The 19,172-nt window shown below is 44.9% G+C and overlaps 1 protein-coding gene across 6 annotated transcripts in view; it reads right to left on the reverse strand.

Annotated features, from left to right (window-relative positions):
* The window catches only part of LOC121546176 (host cell factor 1), a 68,713-nt gene that overhangs the window by 40,909 nt on the left and 8,632 nt on the right, over positions 1-19,172 (reverse strand). For 3 of the 6 annotated variants that reach the window (XM_045209573.1, XM_045209575.1, XM_041857243.2), the window contains exons 8-15: positions 14,604-14,783; positions 14,110-14,418; positions 13,649-13,800; positions 13,015-13,191; positions 10,312-10,536; positions 9,967-10,026; positions 7,882-7,992; positions 3,605-3,806 (exon numbers count right to left, since the gene is read on the reverse strand). In XM_045209573.1, coding sequence (XP_045065508.1) covers positions 3,605-3,806; positions 7,882-7,992; positions 9,967-10,026; positions 10,312-10,536; positions 13,015-13,191; positions 13,649-13,800; positions 14,110-14,418; positions 14,604-14,783 — 1,416 coding nt within the window. Of the gene's footprint in view, positions 1-3,604; positions 3,807-7,881; positions 7,993-9,966; positions 10,027-10,311; positions 10,537-13,014; positions 13,192-13,648; positions 13,801-14,109; positions 14,419-14,603; positions 14,784-15,167; positions 15,178-19,172 lie in introns of those variants that run through there. The other 3 variants (XM_045209577.1, XM_045209576.1, XM_045209574.1) reach the window with 3 other exon arrangements.

Raw genomic sequence — 19,172 nt, forward strand, 5'->3', positions numbered from 1 at the left:
TCTGGTATATCAACAAAATAAATAAAATCACAGCATGCTTTTGGACTCATTCAGCAGTTACCTGATGAAGCACAATACCATTGGAAATTAATGTTGAAAATTACAAAATGTATATTCCCAAAATGATGCCACAGATTGAAACGTCTGGCTCCTTGTTCTCCGCATGTATTAAACTGAAGAATCCGGTTGGAATTTACACTCCTCACCAAATATGGTGATGAGGGGAAGCCCAGCGGACGGCAGCGGGAGAAGATGGAGCGAGAAACGGGCCAAAGATCTACTCATTCTTATGGAAGAAAATCCCGACCTCAATACAGTTTTCTGTTCCCAATAGGGATGTGACAAGTGGCATTTTTTTTCTTAATGTTTAAACTGCATTTTTGGGGGGTATGACCGCTAGGGGGCGATGAAGTTCTACCACAGTCACACAGTAGGCTCAGGCATCTGGAATCTGCTTTGTGGCAGGTGAAACTGTCCCGAAGACAACCGTTAATTGACATTTGCCTCTAGTGTTCCTGACATTTGCCTCTAGTGTTCCTGACATTTGCCTCTAGTGTTCCTGACATTTGCTTCTAGTGTTCCTGACATTTGTTATGTGCATTTAGCGACTCACAACAAAAACTTTGCTGTTAAAATATAAAAACATGACATCAAACCCGTTTCCTGGGGTCTCCACCGAACCAGGTAAATCCGCTTTTAATTTTAAAAGCACCTCATTGCTGGAACAAACTATACAATACATTACAATTAGATGTTCTGGTGCCACTCTGGCAATTTAATATATTCTTATTGAGAAATGTAATTGTTTTTCTTGAGTATTTGTGTTGTGCTGTATTCGACTGCTTTTACATTGTATTACGATTTCGTCACTGTATATGCAGGGCTCCCTGTGAAAGAGACCCTGGTCTCAATGGTGACTCCCTGCTTAAATAAAACGTTAAAAAATATATATATATTAATTTGAAAGATGCATATCCGCTAACTAACATTACAGCCTTCTTGCATTAGGTAGGCTTATTTGTAAAAAACAAACAAAAATTCCTTTGATGATGGGGACCTGTTAATGGTAGTTTTGTGATAACTGCACTATGATTTAAATTCTGGAGGAAAAAAAAAGTTTTTTGGTTTGGGATTTTTTCTTAATGTTAATGATTCAATTTCATTTAAACTTATTTTGCGCTAATGAAACTACCACACCTCAAACCACATGGAAACTGGATATATTTTGACATCACTGGTTAGACCTGCAGAACACAGACAGCTACATTTTGATACAGGGGGTCACCAAAACAGAAACGCAACACTGTTTCATCAATCACTCCCATCGATTATTACGTTGGAATCAATTACGTTAAAACAGCTCAAAAACCACACGGAATCTAGGAATAATGTGTACATCACTGGTTAGAAGACAATATATAAAAAGAAAGTTAGCTACATTTTGAAGTGTTGCATTTTGATTCAAGTCACCAATGCAACACTTTTTTTGTTAATCACTTCCATCGATGCCACGCTGAAATCAATAGAACAGGGGGCAAACGTTTGGGGTGTGGCGCTGTTTAAACTAACACGATTCAAAGGCCACATGGGAACTTGGAATAACCTATACATTGTTGGTTAGATGAGAACTTGCAGAAGGCTTATATCTATACTACCGTTCAAAAGTTTGGGGTCACTTAGAAATGTCCTTGTTTTCCATGAAAACATACATTAAATGAGTTTGAATAGGAAATATAGCAAAATGCAGTCAATGACAAGGTTAGAAATAATGATTTTTAATTGAAATAATAATTGTGTCCTTCAAATGTTGCTTTCGTCAAAGAATCCTCCATTTGCAGCAATTACAGCCTTGCAGACCTTTGGCATTGTAGTTGTCAATTTGTTGAGGTAATCTGAAGAGATTTCACCCCATGCTTCCTGAAGCACCTCCCACAAGTTGGATTGGCTTGATGGGCACTTCTTACGTACCATACGGTGAAGCTGCTCCCGCAACAGCTCAATAGGGTAAAGATCAGGTGACTGTGCTGGCCACTCCATTATAGACAGAATACCAGCTGACTGCTTCTTCCTTAAATAGTTATTGCATAGTTTGGGGCTGTGCTTTGGATCATTGTCCTGTTGTAGGAGGAAATTGGCTCCAATCAAGCGCCGTCCACAGATTATGGCATGGCGTTGCTAAATGGAGTGATAGCCTTCCTTCTTCAAGATCCCTTTTACCCTGCACAAATCTCCCACTTTACCACCACCAAAGCACCCCCAGACCATCACATTGCCTCCACCATGCTTGACAGATAGCATCAAGCACTCCTCCAGCATCTTTTCATTTGGTCTGCGTCTCACAAATGTTCTTCTTTGTGATCCGAACACCTCAAACTTCGATTCGTCTGTCCATAACACTTTTTTCCAATCTTCCTCTGTCCAGTGTCTGTTCTTTTGCCCATCTTAATATTTTCTTTTTATTGGCCAGTCTGAGATATGGCTTTTTCTTTGCAACTCTGCCTAGAAGGTCAGCATCCCGGAGTCGCCTCTTCATTGTTGACGTTGAGACTGGTGTTTTGCGGGTACTATTTAATGAAGCTGCCAGTTGAGGACCTGTGAGGCGTCTGTTTCTCAAACTAGACACTAATGTATTTGTCCTCTTGCTCAGTTGTGCACCGGGGCCTCCCACTCCTCTTTCTATTCTGGTTAGAGCCAGTTTGCGCTGTTCTGTGAAGGGAGTAGTACACAGCGTTGTACGAGATCTTCAGTTTCTTGGCAATTTCTCGCATGGAATAGCCTTCATTTCTCAGAACAAGAATAGACTGACGAGTTTCAGAAGAAAGTTATTTGTTTCTGGCCATTTTGAGCCTGTAATCAAACCCACAATTGCTGATGCTCCAGATACTCAACTAGTCTCAAGAAGGCCAGTTTTATTGATTCTTTAATCAGCACAACAGTTTTCAGCTGTGATAACATAATTGCAAAAGGGTTTTCTAATGATCAATTAGCCTTTTAAAATGATAAACTTGGATTAGCAAACACAACGTGCCATTGGAACACAGGACTGATGGTTGCTGATAATGGGCCTCTGTACGCCTATGTAGATATTCCATCAAAAATCTGCCGTTTCCAGCTACAATAGCCATTTACAACATTAACAATGTCTACACTTTATTTCTGATCAATTTGATGTTATTTTAATGGACAGAAAAATTGCTTTTCTTTAGAAAACAAGGACATTTCTAAGTGACCCCAAACATTTGAACGGTAGTGTATATTTTGGAATGTCGGATGTTGATTTCGGGAGACAGCCATCACAGAAAATGGAACAGACCACTTTCTCTGTTAGTTAACTTAAACCAATCACGACGCGGCATAGGATTTCAGCAGTGACAACGGTTGGCTGCTATTTTAAGTGATAGTTTGACTGTCAAAACCATGCATTGGTGTGTGGCAAGATACTTTTTTGAGAGACCGCCCCCCCGGAATGTTCTGTGCCATTTGAAAGTTCGAAAATTAACTGAGCGGTCCAACATCATAAAGGCATCCAGACCTGCGGCTGACAAACTCATTTGATTGACAGATTCATTGATTTGAATGATTGATAGGTAGGAAGCAGACAGACCTGTTTGTCCGACGGTGGACATGGGTATGGTCTTGATGATGTGTGTGCCCGGCTTGGAGGTGGGCACGCCGCTGTAGGACAGGATAGTGGGCTTGCCCCCCACGGTGCCCCCGGCCTTGGAAGTGGTGATGATGGTGGTGGGCTTGCCGTCGGCTGATGTCACCAGCTTCAGGATAGTACCTGCCGGGAGAGGACCCTTCGTCTGGGGGACAGGAAGAAGAGAGAGAGGGGGGGGTCAGAGGTGAAGATGAGAGGTGGAAGCTGACGTACATCAATGCTACACTTTGTGAAATAGAGCCCCACCTTGTAGTTGGTGTTTTTGTGGTCCTTCGAGACAGATTATACTTCCTGTTGTTCTATGCATAAAGACAACAAGCACTGACTATTTCAGCTTGGTAGACAGTTGGAGACCTCTTTTTCTATACATCCGACATAGACAGAATTTTCCACAAGTTCTCAAACCACAGGGACTATGGATAAGAATCAGCTGTCGACGTACATCCACCAATACGTTGTTGATCATTGTGTACTGACCCTGCCACATACCTGATATAACTAAATGCAATACTGTACTGTATTACAGCACATTCGTAAAGTATTCAGACCCCTTGACTTTCTCCACATTTTGTTACCTTACAGCCTTATTCTAAAAAGGATTAAATTGAAATTTTTCCTACTCAATCTACCTACACACAATACCCCATAATGACGAAGTGAAAACAGATGTAGACATTTTTGCAAATGTATTAAGAATAAAAAACAGAAATACCTTATTACATAAGTATTCAGACCCTTTGCTATGAGACTCTAAATTGAGCTCAGGTGAATCCTGTTTCGATTGATCATCCTTGAGATGTTTCTACAACTTGATTGGAGTCCAGCTGTGGTAAATTCAATTGATTGGACATGATTTGGAAAGGCACACAACGGTCTATATAAGGTCCCACAGTTGACAGTGCATGTCAAAGCAAAAAGCAAGCCTTGAGGTCGAAGGAATTGTCCATAGAGCTCCGAGACAGGATCGTGTCCAAGCACAGATCTGGGGAAGTGTACCAAACAAATTCTGCAGCACTGAAGGTCCCCAAGAACACAGTTGCCTCCATCGTTCTTAAATGGAAGAAGTTTGGAACCACCAAGACTCTTCCTAGAGCTGGCCGCTGGCCAAACTGAGCAATCGGGGGAGAAGGGCCTTGGTCAGGGAAGTGACCAAGAACACGTTGGTCACTCTGACGGAGCTCCAGAGTTCCTCTGTGGAGATGGGAGAACCTTCCAGAAGGACAACCACCAATCAGGTCTTTAAGGTTGTGGCCAGATGGAAGCCACTCCTCAGTAAAAAAGGCACATGACAGCCCACTTGGAGTTTGCCAAAAGGCACCTAAAGACTCTCAAGACCATGAGAAACAAGATTCTCTGGTCTGATGAAACCAAGATTGAACTCTTTGGCCTGAATGCCAAGCGTCACATCTGGAGGAAACCTGGCACCATCCCTACAGTGAAGCATGGTGGTGGCAGCATCATGCTGTGGGGATGTTTTGCAGTGGCAGGGACTGGGAGACTAGTCAGGATCGAGGGAAAGATGAACGGCGCAAAGTGCTGAGAGATCCTTGATGAAAACCTGCTCCAGAGCGCTCAGGACCTCAGACTGGGGCGAAAGTTCACCTGCCAACAGGACAACGACCCTAAGCACACAGCCAAGAAAACGCAGGAGTGGCTTCTGGACAAGTCTCTGAATGTCCTTGAGTGGCCCAGCCAGAGCCTGGATTTGAACGTCTCTGGAGAGACCTGAAAATAGCTGTGCAGCGATGCTCCCCATCCAACCTGACAGAGCTTGAGAGGATCTGCAGAGAAGAATGGGAGAAACTCCCCAAATACAGGTGTGCCAAGCTTGTAGCGTCATACCCAAGAAGACTCGAGGCTGTAATCGCTGCCAAAGGTGCTCCAACAAAGTACTGAGTAAAGGGTCTGAATACTTATGTAAATATTATATTTCACTTATTTATTTTTTTATTAGATTTTTTTTCTAAAAACCAGTTTCTGCTTTGTCATTATGGGGTATTGTGTGGAGATTGATGCGGTAAAAAAACAATTTCATCAATTTTAGAAAAAGGCTGTAACGTAACAAAATGCGGAACATGTGAAGGGGTCTGAATAATTTCCGAACGTACTGTATATAATACATTATATAACTAAATGTAATACTGTCCTGTATTATATAATACATTATATAACTAAATGTAATACTGTCCTGTATTATATAATACATGATATAACTAAATGTAATAATGTCCTGTATTATATAATACATGATATAACTAAATGTAATAATGTCCTGTATTATATAATACATGATATAACTAAATGTAATACTGTCCTGTACTATATAATACATTATATAACTAAATGTAATACTGTCCTGTATTATATAATACATGATATAACTAAATGTAATAATGTCCTGTATTATATAATACATGATATAACTAAATGTACAGTTGAAGTCGGAAGTTTACATACACTTCGGTTGGAGTCATTAAAACTTGTTTTTCAACCACTCCACAAATTTCTTGTTAACAAACTATAGTTTTGGCAAGTCGGTTAGGACATCTACTTTGTGCACGACACAAATAATTTTTCCAACAATTGTTTACAGACAGATTATTTCACTTATAATTCACTGTATCACAATTCCAGTGGGTCAGAAGTTTACATACACTAAGTTGACTGTGCCTTTATACAGCTTGGAAAATTCCAGAAAATGATGTCATGGCTTTAGAAGCTTCTCATAGGCTAATTGACATCATTTTGAGTCAATTGGAGGTGTACCTGTGGATGTATTTCAAGGCCTACCTTCAAACTCAGCGCCTCTGCTTGATATCATGGGAAAATCTAAAGAAATCAGCCAAGACCTCAGAAAAAAAATTGTAGACCTCAACAAGTCTGGTTCATCTGTACAAACAATAGTACGCAAGTATAAACACCATGGGACCACGCAGCCGTCATACCGCTCAGGAAGGAGACGCGTTCTGTCTCCTAGAGATGAACGTACTTTGGTGCGAAAAGTGCAAATCAATCCCAGAACAACAGCAAAGATGCTGGAGGAAACAGGTACAAAAGTATCTATATCCACAGTAAAACGAGTCCTATATCGACATAACCTGAAAGGCTGCTCAGCAAGGAAGAAGCCACTGCTCCAAAACCGCCATAAAAAAGCCAGACTACGGTTTGCAACTGCACATGGGGACAAAGATCTTACTTTTTGGAGAAATGTCCTCTGGTCTGATGAAACAGAAATAGAACTGTTTGGCCATAATGACCATCGTTATGTTTGGAGGAAAAAGGGGAACGCTTGCAAGCCCAAGAACACCATCCCAACCGTGAAGCACGGGGGTGGCAGCATCATGCTGTGGGGGTGCTTTGCTGCAGGAGAGACTGGTGCACTTCACAAAATAGATGGCATCATGAGGAAGGAAAATGATGTGGATATATTGACGCAACATCTCAAGACATCAGTCAGGAAGTTAAAGCTTGGTCGCAAATGGGTCTTCCAAATGGACAATGACCCCAAGCATACTTCCAAAGTTGTGGCAAAATGGCTTAAGGACAACAAAGTCAAGGTATTGGAGTGGCCATCACAAAGCCCTGACCTCAATCCTATAGACAATTTGTGGGCAGAACTGAAAAAACGTGTGCGAGCAAGGAGGCCTACAAACCTGACCCAGTTACACCAGCTCTGTCAGGAGGAATGGGCCAAAATTCACCCAACTTATTGTGGGATGCTTGTGGAAGGCTACCCGAAACATTTGACCCAAGTTAAACAATTTAAAGGCAATGCTACCAAATACTAATTGAGTGTATGTAAACTTCTGACCCACTGGGAATGTGATGAAAGAAATAAAAGCTTAAATAAATCTCTACTATTATTCTGACATTTCACATTCTTAAAATAAACTGACCTAAGACAGGGAATTTTTACTAGGATTAAATGTCAGGAATTGTGAAAAACTGAGTTAAAATGTATTTGGCTAAGGTGTATGTAAACTTCCGACTTTACATTTACATTTAAGTCATTTAGCAGACGCTCTTATCCAGAGCGACTTACAGTTAGCACATATATTATTTTATCAAACCCACAACCCTGGCGTTGCAAACGCCATGCTCTACCAACTGAGCTACATCCCCTGCCGGCCATTCCCTCCCCTACCCTGGACGACACTGTCAACTGTATAACTAAATGTAGACTGACCTGTATTATATCATAAACTAAATGCAGTACTGACCTGTAGGATGTGCTGCAGGCTGGAGCCAGCATGGCCCGTCAGCGCTCCGGTCTGACCAGGTTTCGTCTGGACCACTGACATCACCTTCCCCAGGTTGGACAGGTTGGACAGCTGGAGGACAGAGGTAGTGGAGACTGGTCAAACACCACAGGACTTTTACAGAGGTAGTGGAGACTGGTCAAACACCACAGGACTTTTACTATGAATATAAGTCGATTTCTATTTAACGTAATACAACATATGCCACTTAACAGATGCTTCCACATGACTTATTAAGACAGGCCTATTTAACGCCATATAATGAGTGTGTATTGTTGAACTTACATGGCTGTGGAAATACAGTGGGGGAAAAAAGTATTTAGTCAGCCACCAATTGTGCAAGTTCTCCCACTTAAAAAGATGAGAGAGGCCTGTAATTTTCATCGTAGGTACACGTCAACTATGACAGACAAATTGAGAAAAAAAAATCCAGAAAATCACATTGTAGGATTTTTAATGAATTTATTTGCAAATTATGGTGGAAAATAAGTATTTGGTCACCTACAAACAAGCAAGATTTCTGTCTCTCACAGACCTGTAACTTCTTCTTTAAGAGGCTCCTCTGTCCTCCACTCGTTACCTGTATTAATGGCACCTGTTTGAACTTGTTATCAGTATAAAAGACACCTGTCCACAACCTCAAACAGTCACACTCCAAACTCCACTATGGCCAAGACCAAAGAGCTGTCAAAGGACACCAGAAACAAAATTGTAGACCTGCACCAGGCTGGGAAGACTGAATCTGCAATAGGTAAGCAGCTTGGTTTGAAGAAATCAACTGTGGGAGCAATTATTAGGAAATGGAAGACATACAAGACCACTGATAATCTCCCTCGATCTGGGGCTCCACGCAAGATCTCACCCCGTGGGGTCAAAATGATCACAAGAACGGTGAGCAAAAATCCCAGAACCACACGGGGGGGACCTAGTGAATGACCTGCAGAGAGCTGGGACCAAAGTAACAAAGCCTACCATCAGTAACACACTACGCTGCCAGGGACTCAAATCCTGCAGTGCCAGACGTGTCCCCCTGCTTAAGCCAGTACACGTCCAGGCCCGTCTGAAGTTTGCTAGAGTGCATTTGGATGATCCAGAAGAGGATTGGGAGAATGTCATATGGTCAGATGAAACTTTTTGGTAAAAACTCAACTCGTCGTGTTTGGAGGACAAAGAATGCTGAGTTGCATCCAAAGAACACCATACCTACTGTGAAGCATGGGGGTGGAAACATCATGCTTTGGGGCTGTTTTTCTGCAAAGGGACCAGGACGACTGATCCGTGTAAAGGAAAGAATGAATGGGGCCATGTATCGTGAGATTTTGAGTGAAAACCTCCTTCCATCAGCAAGGGCATTGAAGATGAAACGTGGCTGGGTCTTTCAGCATGACAATGATCCCAAACACACCGCCCGGGCAACGAAGGAGTGGCTTCGTAAGAAGCATTTCAAGGTCCTGGAGTGGCCTAGCCAGTCTCCAGATCTCAACCCCATAGAAAATATTTGGAGGGGAGTTGAATGTCCGTGTTGCCAAGCGACAGCCCCAAAACATCACTGCTCTAGAGGAGATTTGCATGGAGGAATGGGCCAAAATACCAGCAACAGTGTGTGAAAACCTTGTGAAGACTTACAGAAAACGTTTGACCTGTGTCATTGCCAACAAAGGGTATATAACAAAGTATTGAGAAACTTTTGTTATTGACCAAATACTTATTTTCCACCATAATTTGCAAATAAATTCATTAAAAATCCTACAATGTGATTTTCTGGATTTTTTTTTCTCATTTTGTCTGTCATAGTTGACGTGTACCTATGATGAAAATTACAGGCCTCTCTCATCTTTTTAAGTGGGAGAACTTGCACAATTGGTGGCTGACTAAATACTTTTTTTCCCCACTGTATATGTATTTGAAATTGGTCACAGAGTTAATTCATTCATATATTCATAATACAGTGAGTGTATACAGTACATGTTTAAGATGTGACCCCCCCATGGGGGAATGGACTGTTTGTTATGCATGTAAAAGACAACAGAATGTATCCCAACTAACCCAATGCTGAACGTCCTTGCCAGACATCAGTTTGTTTTGACCCTGGTTGGCCGCAGTCAGCTTAGAACGGGGCACAAAGCAGAAGCAGGGAGTCACTGCTAAACCAGGGATCAATAAGACGGCCAGCTGACTTGCTTAAAATTTATTGTTTGTTTTAAATACATTTTTTTTGGGGGGTAGATGCTTGAAAATGGGCATGGATTAATTAAATAGAGTCAAAACGACAATTACAACTCATAATTGCAGAAACCGAACCAGACAAATCTAAAAGTTCTATAAACGAACTATAAAAGTTATTACGTTATGAATGTCTTTAGCCACCAAACAGCCTCTGTCAGATCTTACCAGCGTGCCGCCTCCCCCAAGAGTGAGGGGACTCTTGACAAGAGTGATGGTCTTGGTGACTCCTCCCACTACCGTGGTAACCACCTGGTGTTGCTGGGCAACTGTCACCGTGCCAGACTTGTGCACGGTGATGATTGGCCGATTTGGCGTTCCGGGTGTGGCGACACCTGACGTGCCCACCTGAGCCGCAGCAGTCTTCAGCATGCGGGTGGCTGGGTTACTAATCTGAGAGAAGGACCGAGACATGGAGGGGGTCATTTTCAAATATATCTACTATTATTTTTATTTATAAGTAGCTCCTTTAAAAAAATATAAAATAAAAATGGTGCTGGACACTTGTTTCAAATACTGAATATATTTTTCCAAAGTACTGTAATATTATGCTCACAAAACGGTGTGGTATTCTTTTATATATTCAGTGCATTCTGAAAAGTATTCAGACCCCTAGACATTTTCCACATTTTGTTACGTTACAGCCTTATTCTAAAATGGATTAAATTGTTTTTCCCCCCTCATCAATCTACACACAATACCCCATAATGACAAAGAGAAAACAGGTTTGTAGAATGTTTCACTAATTTACAAAAAATAAAAATCAGAAATAACTTATTTAAATAAGTATTCAGACCCTTTGCTGTGAGACTCGAAATTGAGCTCAGGTGCATCCTGTTTCATCCTGGATATGTTTCTACAGCTTGACTGGAGTCCAACTGTGGTAAACTCAATTGATTGGACATGAACTTATAAGGTCCCACAGTGGACAGTGCAGGATTGTGTCGAGGCACAGATCTGGGGAAGGGTACCAAAACATTTCTGCAGCATTGAAGGTCCCCAAGAACACAGTGGTCTCCATCATTCTTAAATGGAAGAAGTTTGGAACCACCAAGACTCTTCCTAGAGCTGGCCACCCGGTCAAACTGAGAAATTAGGGTAGAAGGGCCTTGGTCAGGGAGGTGACCAAGAACCCGATGGTCACTCTGACAGAGCTCCAGAGTTCCTCTGTGGAGATGGAAGAACCTTCCAGAAGGACAACCATCTCTACAGCACTCCACCAATCAGGCCTTTATGGTAGAGTGGCCAGACGGAAGCCACTCCTCAGTAAAAGGCACATGACAGCCCGCTTGGAGCTTGCCAAAAGGAAGCTAAAGGACTCTCAGACCATGAGAAACAAGATTCTCTGGTCTGATGAAACCAATATTGAACTCTTTGGCCTGAATGCCAAGCATCACATTTGGAGGAAACCTGGCACCATCCCTACGGTGAAGCATGGTGGTGGCAGCATCATGCTATGGGGATGTTTTTCAGCGGCAGGGACTGGGAGACTAGTCAGGATTGAGGGAAAGATGAACGGAGCAAAGTACAGAGAGATCCTTGATGAAAACATGCTCCAGAGTGCTCAGGACCTCAGACTGGGGTGAAGGTTCACCTTCCAACAGGACATCGACCCTAAGCACACAGCCAAGACAACGCAGGAGTGGCTTCGGGACAAGTCTCTGAATGTCCTCGAGTGGCCCAGCCAGAGCCCGGACTTGAACCCGATCGAACATCTCCGGAGAGACCTGAAAATAGCTGTGCAGCGACGCTCCCCATCAAACCTGACAGAGCTTGAGAGGATCAGCAGAGAAGAATGGGAGAAACTCCCCAAATACAGGTGTGCCAAGCTTGTAGCGTCACACCCAAGAAGACTCGAGGCTGTAATCGCTGCCAAAGGTGTTTAACAAAGTACTGAGTAAAGGGTCTGAATACTAACGTAAATGTGATATCTGTTTTCAATTTTTTTCAAAATGTATGGGGTATTGTGTGTAGATAGATGAGGATTTGTTTCTCTATCCATTTTAGAATGAGGCTGTAACGTTACAAAATGTGGAAAAAGTGAAGGGGTCTGAATACTTTCCGAACGCACTGTATAGACACTGAACAAAAATATAAATGCAACATGTAAAGTGTTGGTGCCATGTTTCATCAGCTGTTCGCGCGGCTGGTCTTAGAACATTCCGCAGGTGAAGAAGCCGGATGTGGAGGTCCTGGGCTGGCGTGGTTACTCGTGGTCTGCGGTTGTGAGGCTGGTTGGACGTACTGCCAAATTCTCTAAAACGACGTTGGAGGCGGCTTATGGTAGAGAAATTAACTTTCAATTATCTGGGAACAGCTCTGGTGGACATTCCTGCAGTCAGCATACCAATTGCATGCTCCCTCAAAACTTGAGACATCTGTGGGGTTGCGTGACAAAACTGCACATTTTAGTGGCCTTTTATTGTCCACAGCACAAGGTGCAACTGTGTAATGATCATGCTGTTTAAATCAGCTTCTTGATATGCCACACCTGTCAGGTGGATGGATTATCTTGGCAAATGAGAAAATGCTCACTAACAGGGATGTAAACAAATTTGTGCACAAAATCTGAGAGAAAATAAGCTTTTTGTGCGTATGGAACATTTCTGGGATCTTTTATTTCAGCTCATGAAACATGGAACCAACACTTTTACATGTTGCGTTCATATTTTTCTTCAGTGTACATTCCTATAACACTTAGAATGCACGGTTGATAGATTGCTTCATTCCAAGTGGTATGGTCGGTAGTGTGGATATTGGTACAATACAATCCTCACTACCTACTACAAATCGCTCTAGTGAGCCGGCCAGCAGACAGAGGTTTACATGGTGTCCGTGTGTGTGGTACCATTAGTCCGAGTAGGATCTTACCATGACAGGCGAAGCAGCTTTGACAGTCTGGGAGCCAGGGCTCATGGCCACCGTCTTGACGATGGTGGCACCAGCTGGCAGCTGCATGGTGGCCGTGGAGGGCGGGATCTTCTGGGTGGCCGCAGCAGCTGCAGCCAGCGCAGCCATGCCACTCATCTGAGGGCTGCTGCCCATTGGCTGAGAGGGCAGAAGCAGATAGAGAAAAACATATTAAAATGAGGCGTATTCATAGGATTTGGGAAGACCATTGGAATAGAAGGAGCACAACTCGTGCATGAATCCATAAGACAGGAAAGGAAACTTCTAGAGCTCGTTTCCCAGAGATGGTTCACTGAGCATACGGTTTAGTGTAGGAAATAGGTCCACAGAGACAACATACAGTGAGGATTTCACCAAAATAACTTAATAAAATACATTTTTTTTAACAAAAACTAGCCTATTTAATGCCAATTCTTGAGTCTTAAACCATTATTTGACTGTTTAAATCCTTGGCTGAGTTAAATCCATGGCTGAGTTAAATCCATGGCTGAGTTAAATCCATGGCTGAGTTAAATCCATGGCTGAGTTCCCTACATAGCGCACTCCTTTTGACCAGGGCCCATATGCAGACCATAAGTTCTTTATTTATTCATACAGTTCCCTGTGCGACCTGGGCCGGCACCACCATGCGAACCCCGGCAGGAAGTGATGTAACCATGACAGGGGATTTCCCGCCCTGGTTGGCCTGTCTCACCGTGACGATGGAGGTGCCTGTGGTGGAGTGGGGAGCAGACACCTTAAGAATAGCTGGAGGGGGGAAAAAAATAAAAACCATGTTTAGATGGTGGCTGATCTGGAAAGAAACCATTTGATTTTGTTTTGATGTAAAACATTATAAATCAAAACAGACGTGCAGTCCAAACTTCACCATAGTCTCAACAATCTACTTAGTATTGAGAAGTTACAGGGAAATGAAAATACAGCATTTAACATACCACAGTAGTAGGCTAAAATAAAACCGTCAGTAAGTCGTGAAAATGGATGCACTCACTAACTGTAAGTCGCTCTGGATAAGAGCGTCCGCTAAATGACTAAAAATGTAAAAGTAGTGGTTACCTGGTCCGCGTGCAGCCAGTGGACTCCCAGGCATGGAGGTGGTAGGGGAGGGGACCAGGGCGATGCCCTGGGGAGGGTGGCCATGGACGGACATGGCCGAGGCTGTGACGGGGCTCTTGGGGGAGGAACCGACCGGTAGTGACGACGGGGGGCTGACGCCGGGGGAAGAGGCAGCCGTGGCGGGGGGGATATCGTACTTCTGCAGTTGCAGCAGGAAGGTGTCTGCAGTAGGTACTTCCCCCCAGCTCACCTCCAGGCTGCTGGTGTTGGCTCTCACCAACTGCACCCGTGACGGGGGGCGGGGCTTCTCTGTGGGGAGACGAATAAAATAAAAAAAAAACAAGAGCAGCAGTTAGGATTGACAAAATAACTACCTGATTAAATCATTAAACATTTCGTATTTTAAAAATACATTTTCAATTAACACACACACACAAGCATCTTTCTGAACAAACCAGTGTCATACTAACCGATAAAGTGAAAAGTGAACTCACCTGTCTCCAGGTACCAGAGGTCCTTGCAGCACACCTGGTTGTTCCAGGCCTTACGGTACCCGTCCCGTCCACTCCAGACGTAGAGGCGTGAGTTGATGGCAACGGAGCAGTGTCCGGCCCGGGCTCTAGGCATGTTATCCTCTACAGAGTCCATCAGAACCGACTCCCACACCATCGAGTCTGGTGCAATACAATTTGATTGTCAATGGAAACAGTAGGGACGGAGGGAGAGCATTTTACATTAAATCAGTTGAGAGGTAAATTGTTGGTGAGGCACGTTTGTCGTTTGAATTTCGTTTTTTTTTAGGGGGGTCAACGTTTTATAAACACTGAGCACCAAATGTTGTAATTTTTAGGCAATTTTATCTAAGAGACTGGTTGGTCAATCAGACTGACATACCTAGGTTGAGACAGGCCAGTGTGTTGGTCAGACTGACATACCTAGGTTGAGACAGGCCAGTGTGTTGGTGAGACTGACATACCTAGGTTGAGACAGGCCAGTGTGTTGGTCAGACTGACATACCTAGGTTGAGACAGGCCAGTGTGTTGGTCAGACTGACATACCTAGGTTGAGACAGGCCAGTGTGTTGGTCAGACTGACATACCTAGGTTGAGACAGGCCAGTGTGTTGGTGAGACTGACATACCTAGGTTGAGACAGGCCAGTGTGTTGGTCAGACTGACATACAGACAGGCCAGTGTGTTGGTCAGACTGACATACCTAGGTTGAGACAGGCCAGTGTGTTGGTCAGACTGACATACCTAGGTTGAGACAGGCCAGTGTGTTGGTGAGACTGACAGACAGGCCAGTGTGTTGGTCAGACTGACATACCTAGGTTGAGACAGGCCAGTGTGTTGGTGAGACTGACATACCTAGGTTGAGACAGGCCAGTGTGTTGGTCAGACTGACATACCTAGGTTGAGACAGGCCAGTGTGTTGGTGAGACTGACATACCTAGGTTGAGACAGGCCAGTGTGTTGGTCAGACTGACATACCTAGGTTGAGACAGGCCAGTGTGTTGGTCAGACTGACATACCTAGGTTGAGACAGGCCAGTGTGTTGGTCAGACTGACATACGAGACAGGCCAGTGTGTTGGTCAGACTGACATACCTAGGTTGAGACAGGCCAGTGTGTTGGTCAGACTGACATACCTAGGTTGAGACAGGCCAGTGTGTTGGTCAGACTGACATACCTAGGTTGAGACAGGCCAGTGTGTTGGTCAGACTGACATACCTAGGTTGAGACAGGCCAGTGTGTTGGTGAGACTGACATACAGACAGGCCAGTGTGTTGGTGAGACTGACATACCTAGGTAGAGACAGGCCAGTGTGTTGGTCAGACTGACATACCTAGGTTGAGACAGGCCAGTGTGTTGGTGAGACTGACATACCTAGGTTGAGACAGGCCAGTGTGTTGGTGAGACTGACATACCTAGGTTGAGACAGGCCAGTGTGTTGGTCAGACTGACATACCTAGGTTGAGACAGGCCAGTGTGTTGGTCAGACTGACATACCTAGGTTGAGACAGGCCAGTGTGTTGGTCAGACTGACATACAGACAGGCCAGTGTGTTGGTCAGACTGACATACAGACAGGCCAGTGTGTTGGTCAGACTGACATACAGACAGGCCAGTGTGTTGGTCAGACTGACATACCTAGGTTGAGACAGGCCAGTGTGTTGGTCAGACTGACATACCTAGGTTGAGACAGGCCAGTGTGTTGGTCAGACTGACATACCTAGGTTGAGACAGGCCAGTGTGTTGGTCAGACTGACATACCTAGGTTGAGACAGGCCAGTGTGTTGGTCAGACTGACATACCTAGGTTGAGACAGGCCAGTGTGTTGGTCAGACTGACATACCTAGGTTGAGACAGGCCAGTGTGTTGGTCAGACTGACATACCTAGGTTGAGACAGGCCAGTGTGTTGGTCAGACTGACATACAGACAGGCCAGTGTGTTGGTCAGACTGACATACCTAGGTTGAGACAGGCCAGTGTGTTGGTGAGACTGACATACCTAGGTTGAGACAGGCCAGTGTGTTGGTCAGACTGACATACCTAGGTTGAGACAGGCCAGTGTGTTGGTCAGACTGACATACCTAGGTTGAGACAGGCCAGTGTGTTGGTGAGACTGACATACCTAGGTTGAGACAGGCCAGTGTGTTGGTCAGACTGACATACAGACAGGCCAGTGTGTTGGTGAGACTGACATACCTAGGTTGAGACAGGCCAGTGTGTTGGTCAGACTGACATACCTAGGTTGAGACAGGCCAGTGTGTTGGTCAGACTGACATACCTAGGTTGAGACAGGCCAGTGTGTTGGTCAGACTGACATACCTAGGTTGAGACAGGCCAGTGTGTTGGTGAGACTGACATACCTAGGTTGAGACAGGCCAGTGTGTTGGTCAGACTGACATACCTAGGTTGAGACAGGCCAGTGTGTTGGTCAGACTGACATACCTAGGTAGAGACAGGCCAGTGTGTTGGTGAGACTGACATACCTAGGTTGAGACAGGCCAGTGTGTTGGTCAGACTGACATACCTAGGTTGAGACAGGCCAGTGTGTTGGTCAGACTGACATACAGACAGGCCAGTGTGTTGGTCAGACTGACATACCTAGGTTGAGACAGGCCAGTGTGTTGGTCAGACTGACATACCTAGGTTGAGACAGGCCAGTGTGTTGGTGAGACTGACATACCTAGGTTGAGACAGGCCAGTGTGTTGGTCAGACTGACATACAGACAGGCCAGTGTGTTGGTGAGACTGACATACCTAGGTTGAGACAGGCCAGTGTGTTGGTCAGACTGACATACCTAGGTTGAGACAGGCCAGTGTGTTGGTGAGACTGACATACCTAGGTTGAGACAGGCCAGTGTGTTGGTCAGACTGACATACCTAGGTTGAGACAGGCCAGTGTGTTGGTCAGACTGACATACCTAGGTAGAGACAGGCCAGTGTGTTGGTGAGACTGACATACCTAGGTTGAGACAGGCCAGTGTGTTGGTGAGACTGACATACCTAGGTTGAGACAGGCCAGTGTGTTGGTCAGACTGACATACCTAGGTTGAGACAGGCCAGTGTGTTGGTCAGACTGACATACAGACAGGCCAGTGTGTTGGTCAGACTGACATACCTAGGTTGAGACAGGCCAGTGTGTTGGTCAGACTGACATACCTAGGTAGAGACAGGCCAGTGTGTTGGTCAGACTGACATACCTAGGTTGAGACAGGCCAGTGTGTTGGTCAGACTGACATACCTAGGTTGAGACAGGCCAGTGTGTTGGTCAGACTGACATACCTAGGTTGAGACAGGCCAGTGTGTTGGTCAGACTGACATACCTAGGTTGAGACAGGCCAGTGTGTTGGTCAGACTGACATACAGACAGGCCAGTGTGTTGGTGAGACTGACATACCTAGGTTGAGACAGGCCAGTGTGTTGGTCAGACTGACATACCTAGGTTGAGACAGGCCAGTGTGTTGGTCAGACTGACATACCTAGGTTGAGACAGGCCAGTGTGTTGGTCAGACTGACATACCTAGGTTGAGACAGGCCAGTGTGTTGGTCAGACTGACATACCTAGGTTGAGACAGGCCAGTGTGTTGGTGAGACTGACATACAGACAGGCCAGTGTGTTGGTCAGACTGACATACCTAGGTTGAGACAGGCCAGTGTGTTGGTCAGACTGACATACCTAGGTTGAGACAGGCCAGTGTGTTGGTCAGACTGACATACCTAGGTTGAGACAGGCCAGTGTGTTGGTCAGACTGACATACCTAGGTTGAGACAGGCCAGTGTGTTGGTCAGACTGACATACCTAGGTTGAGACAGGCCAGTGTGTTGGTGAGACTGACATACGGAGACAGGCCAGTGTGTTGGTCAGACTGACATACCTAGGTTGAGACAGGCCAGTGTGTTGGTGAGACTGACATACCTGGGAGACAGGCCAGTGTGTTGGTCAGACTGACATACCTAGGTTGAGACAGGCCAGTGTGTTGGTGAGACTGACATACCTAGGTTGAGACAGGCCAGTGTGTTGGTCAGACTGACATACCTAGGTTGAGACAGGCCAGTGTGTTGGTCAGACTGACATACGGAGACAGGCCAGTGTGTTGGTCAGACTGACATACCTAGGTTGAGACAGGCCAGTGTGTTGGTCAGACTGACATACCTAGGTTGAGACAGGCCAGTGTGTTGGTGAGACTGACATACCTAGGTTGAGACAGGCCAGTGTGTTGGTCAGACTGACATACCTAGGTTGAGACAGGCCAGTGTGTTGGTCAGACTGACATACCTAGGTAGAGACAGGCCAGTGTGTTGGTGAGACTGACATACCAGGAGACAGGCCAGTGTGTTGGTCAGACTGACATACCTAGGTTGAGACAGGCCAGTGTGTTGGTGAGACTGACATACCTAGGTTGAGACAGGCCAGTGTGTTGGTGAGACTGACATACCTAGGTTGAGACAGGCCAGTGTGTTGGTCAGACTGACATACCTAGGTTGAGACAGGCCAGTGTGTTGGTGAGACTGACATACCTAGGTTGAGACAGGCCAGTGTGTTGGTGAGACTGACAT

The sequence above is a fragment of the Coregonus clupeaformis genome, chromosome 30, assembly GCF_020615455.1.
Source record: "Coregonus clupeaformis isolate EN_2021a chromosome 30, ASM2061545v1, whole genome shotgun sequence".
NCBI lineage: Eukaryota > Metazoa > Chordata > Actinopteri > Salmoniformes > Salmonidae > Coregonus > Coregonus clupeaformis.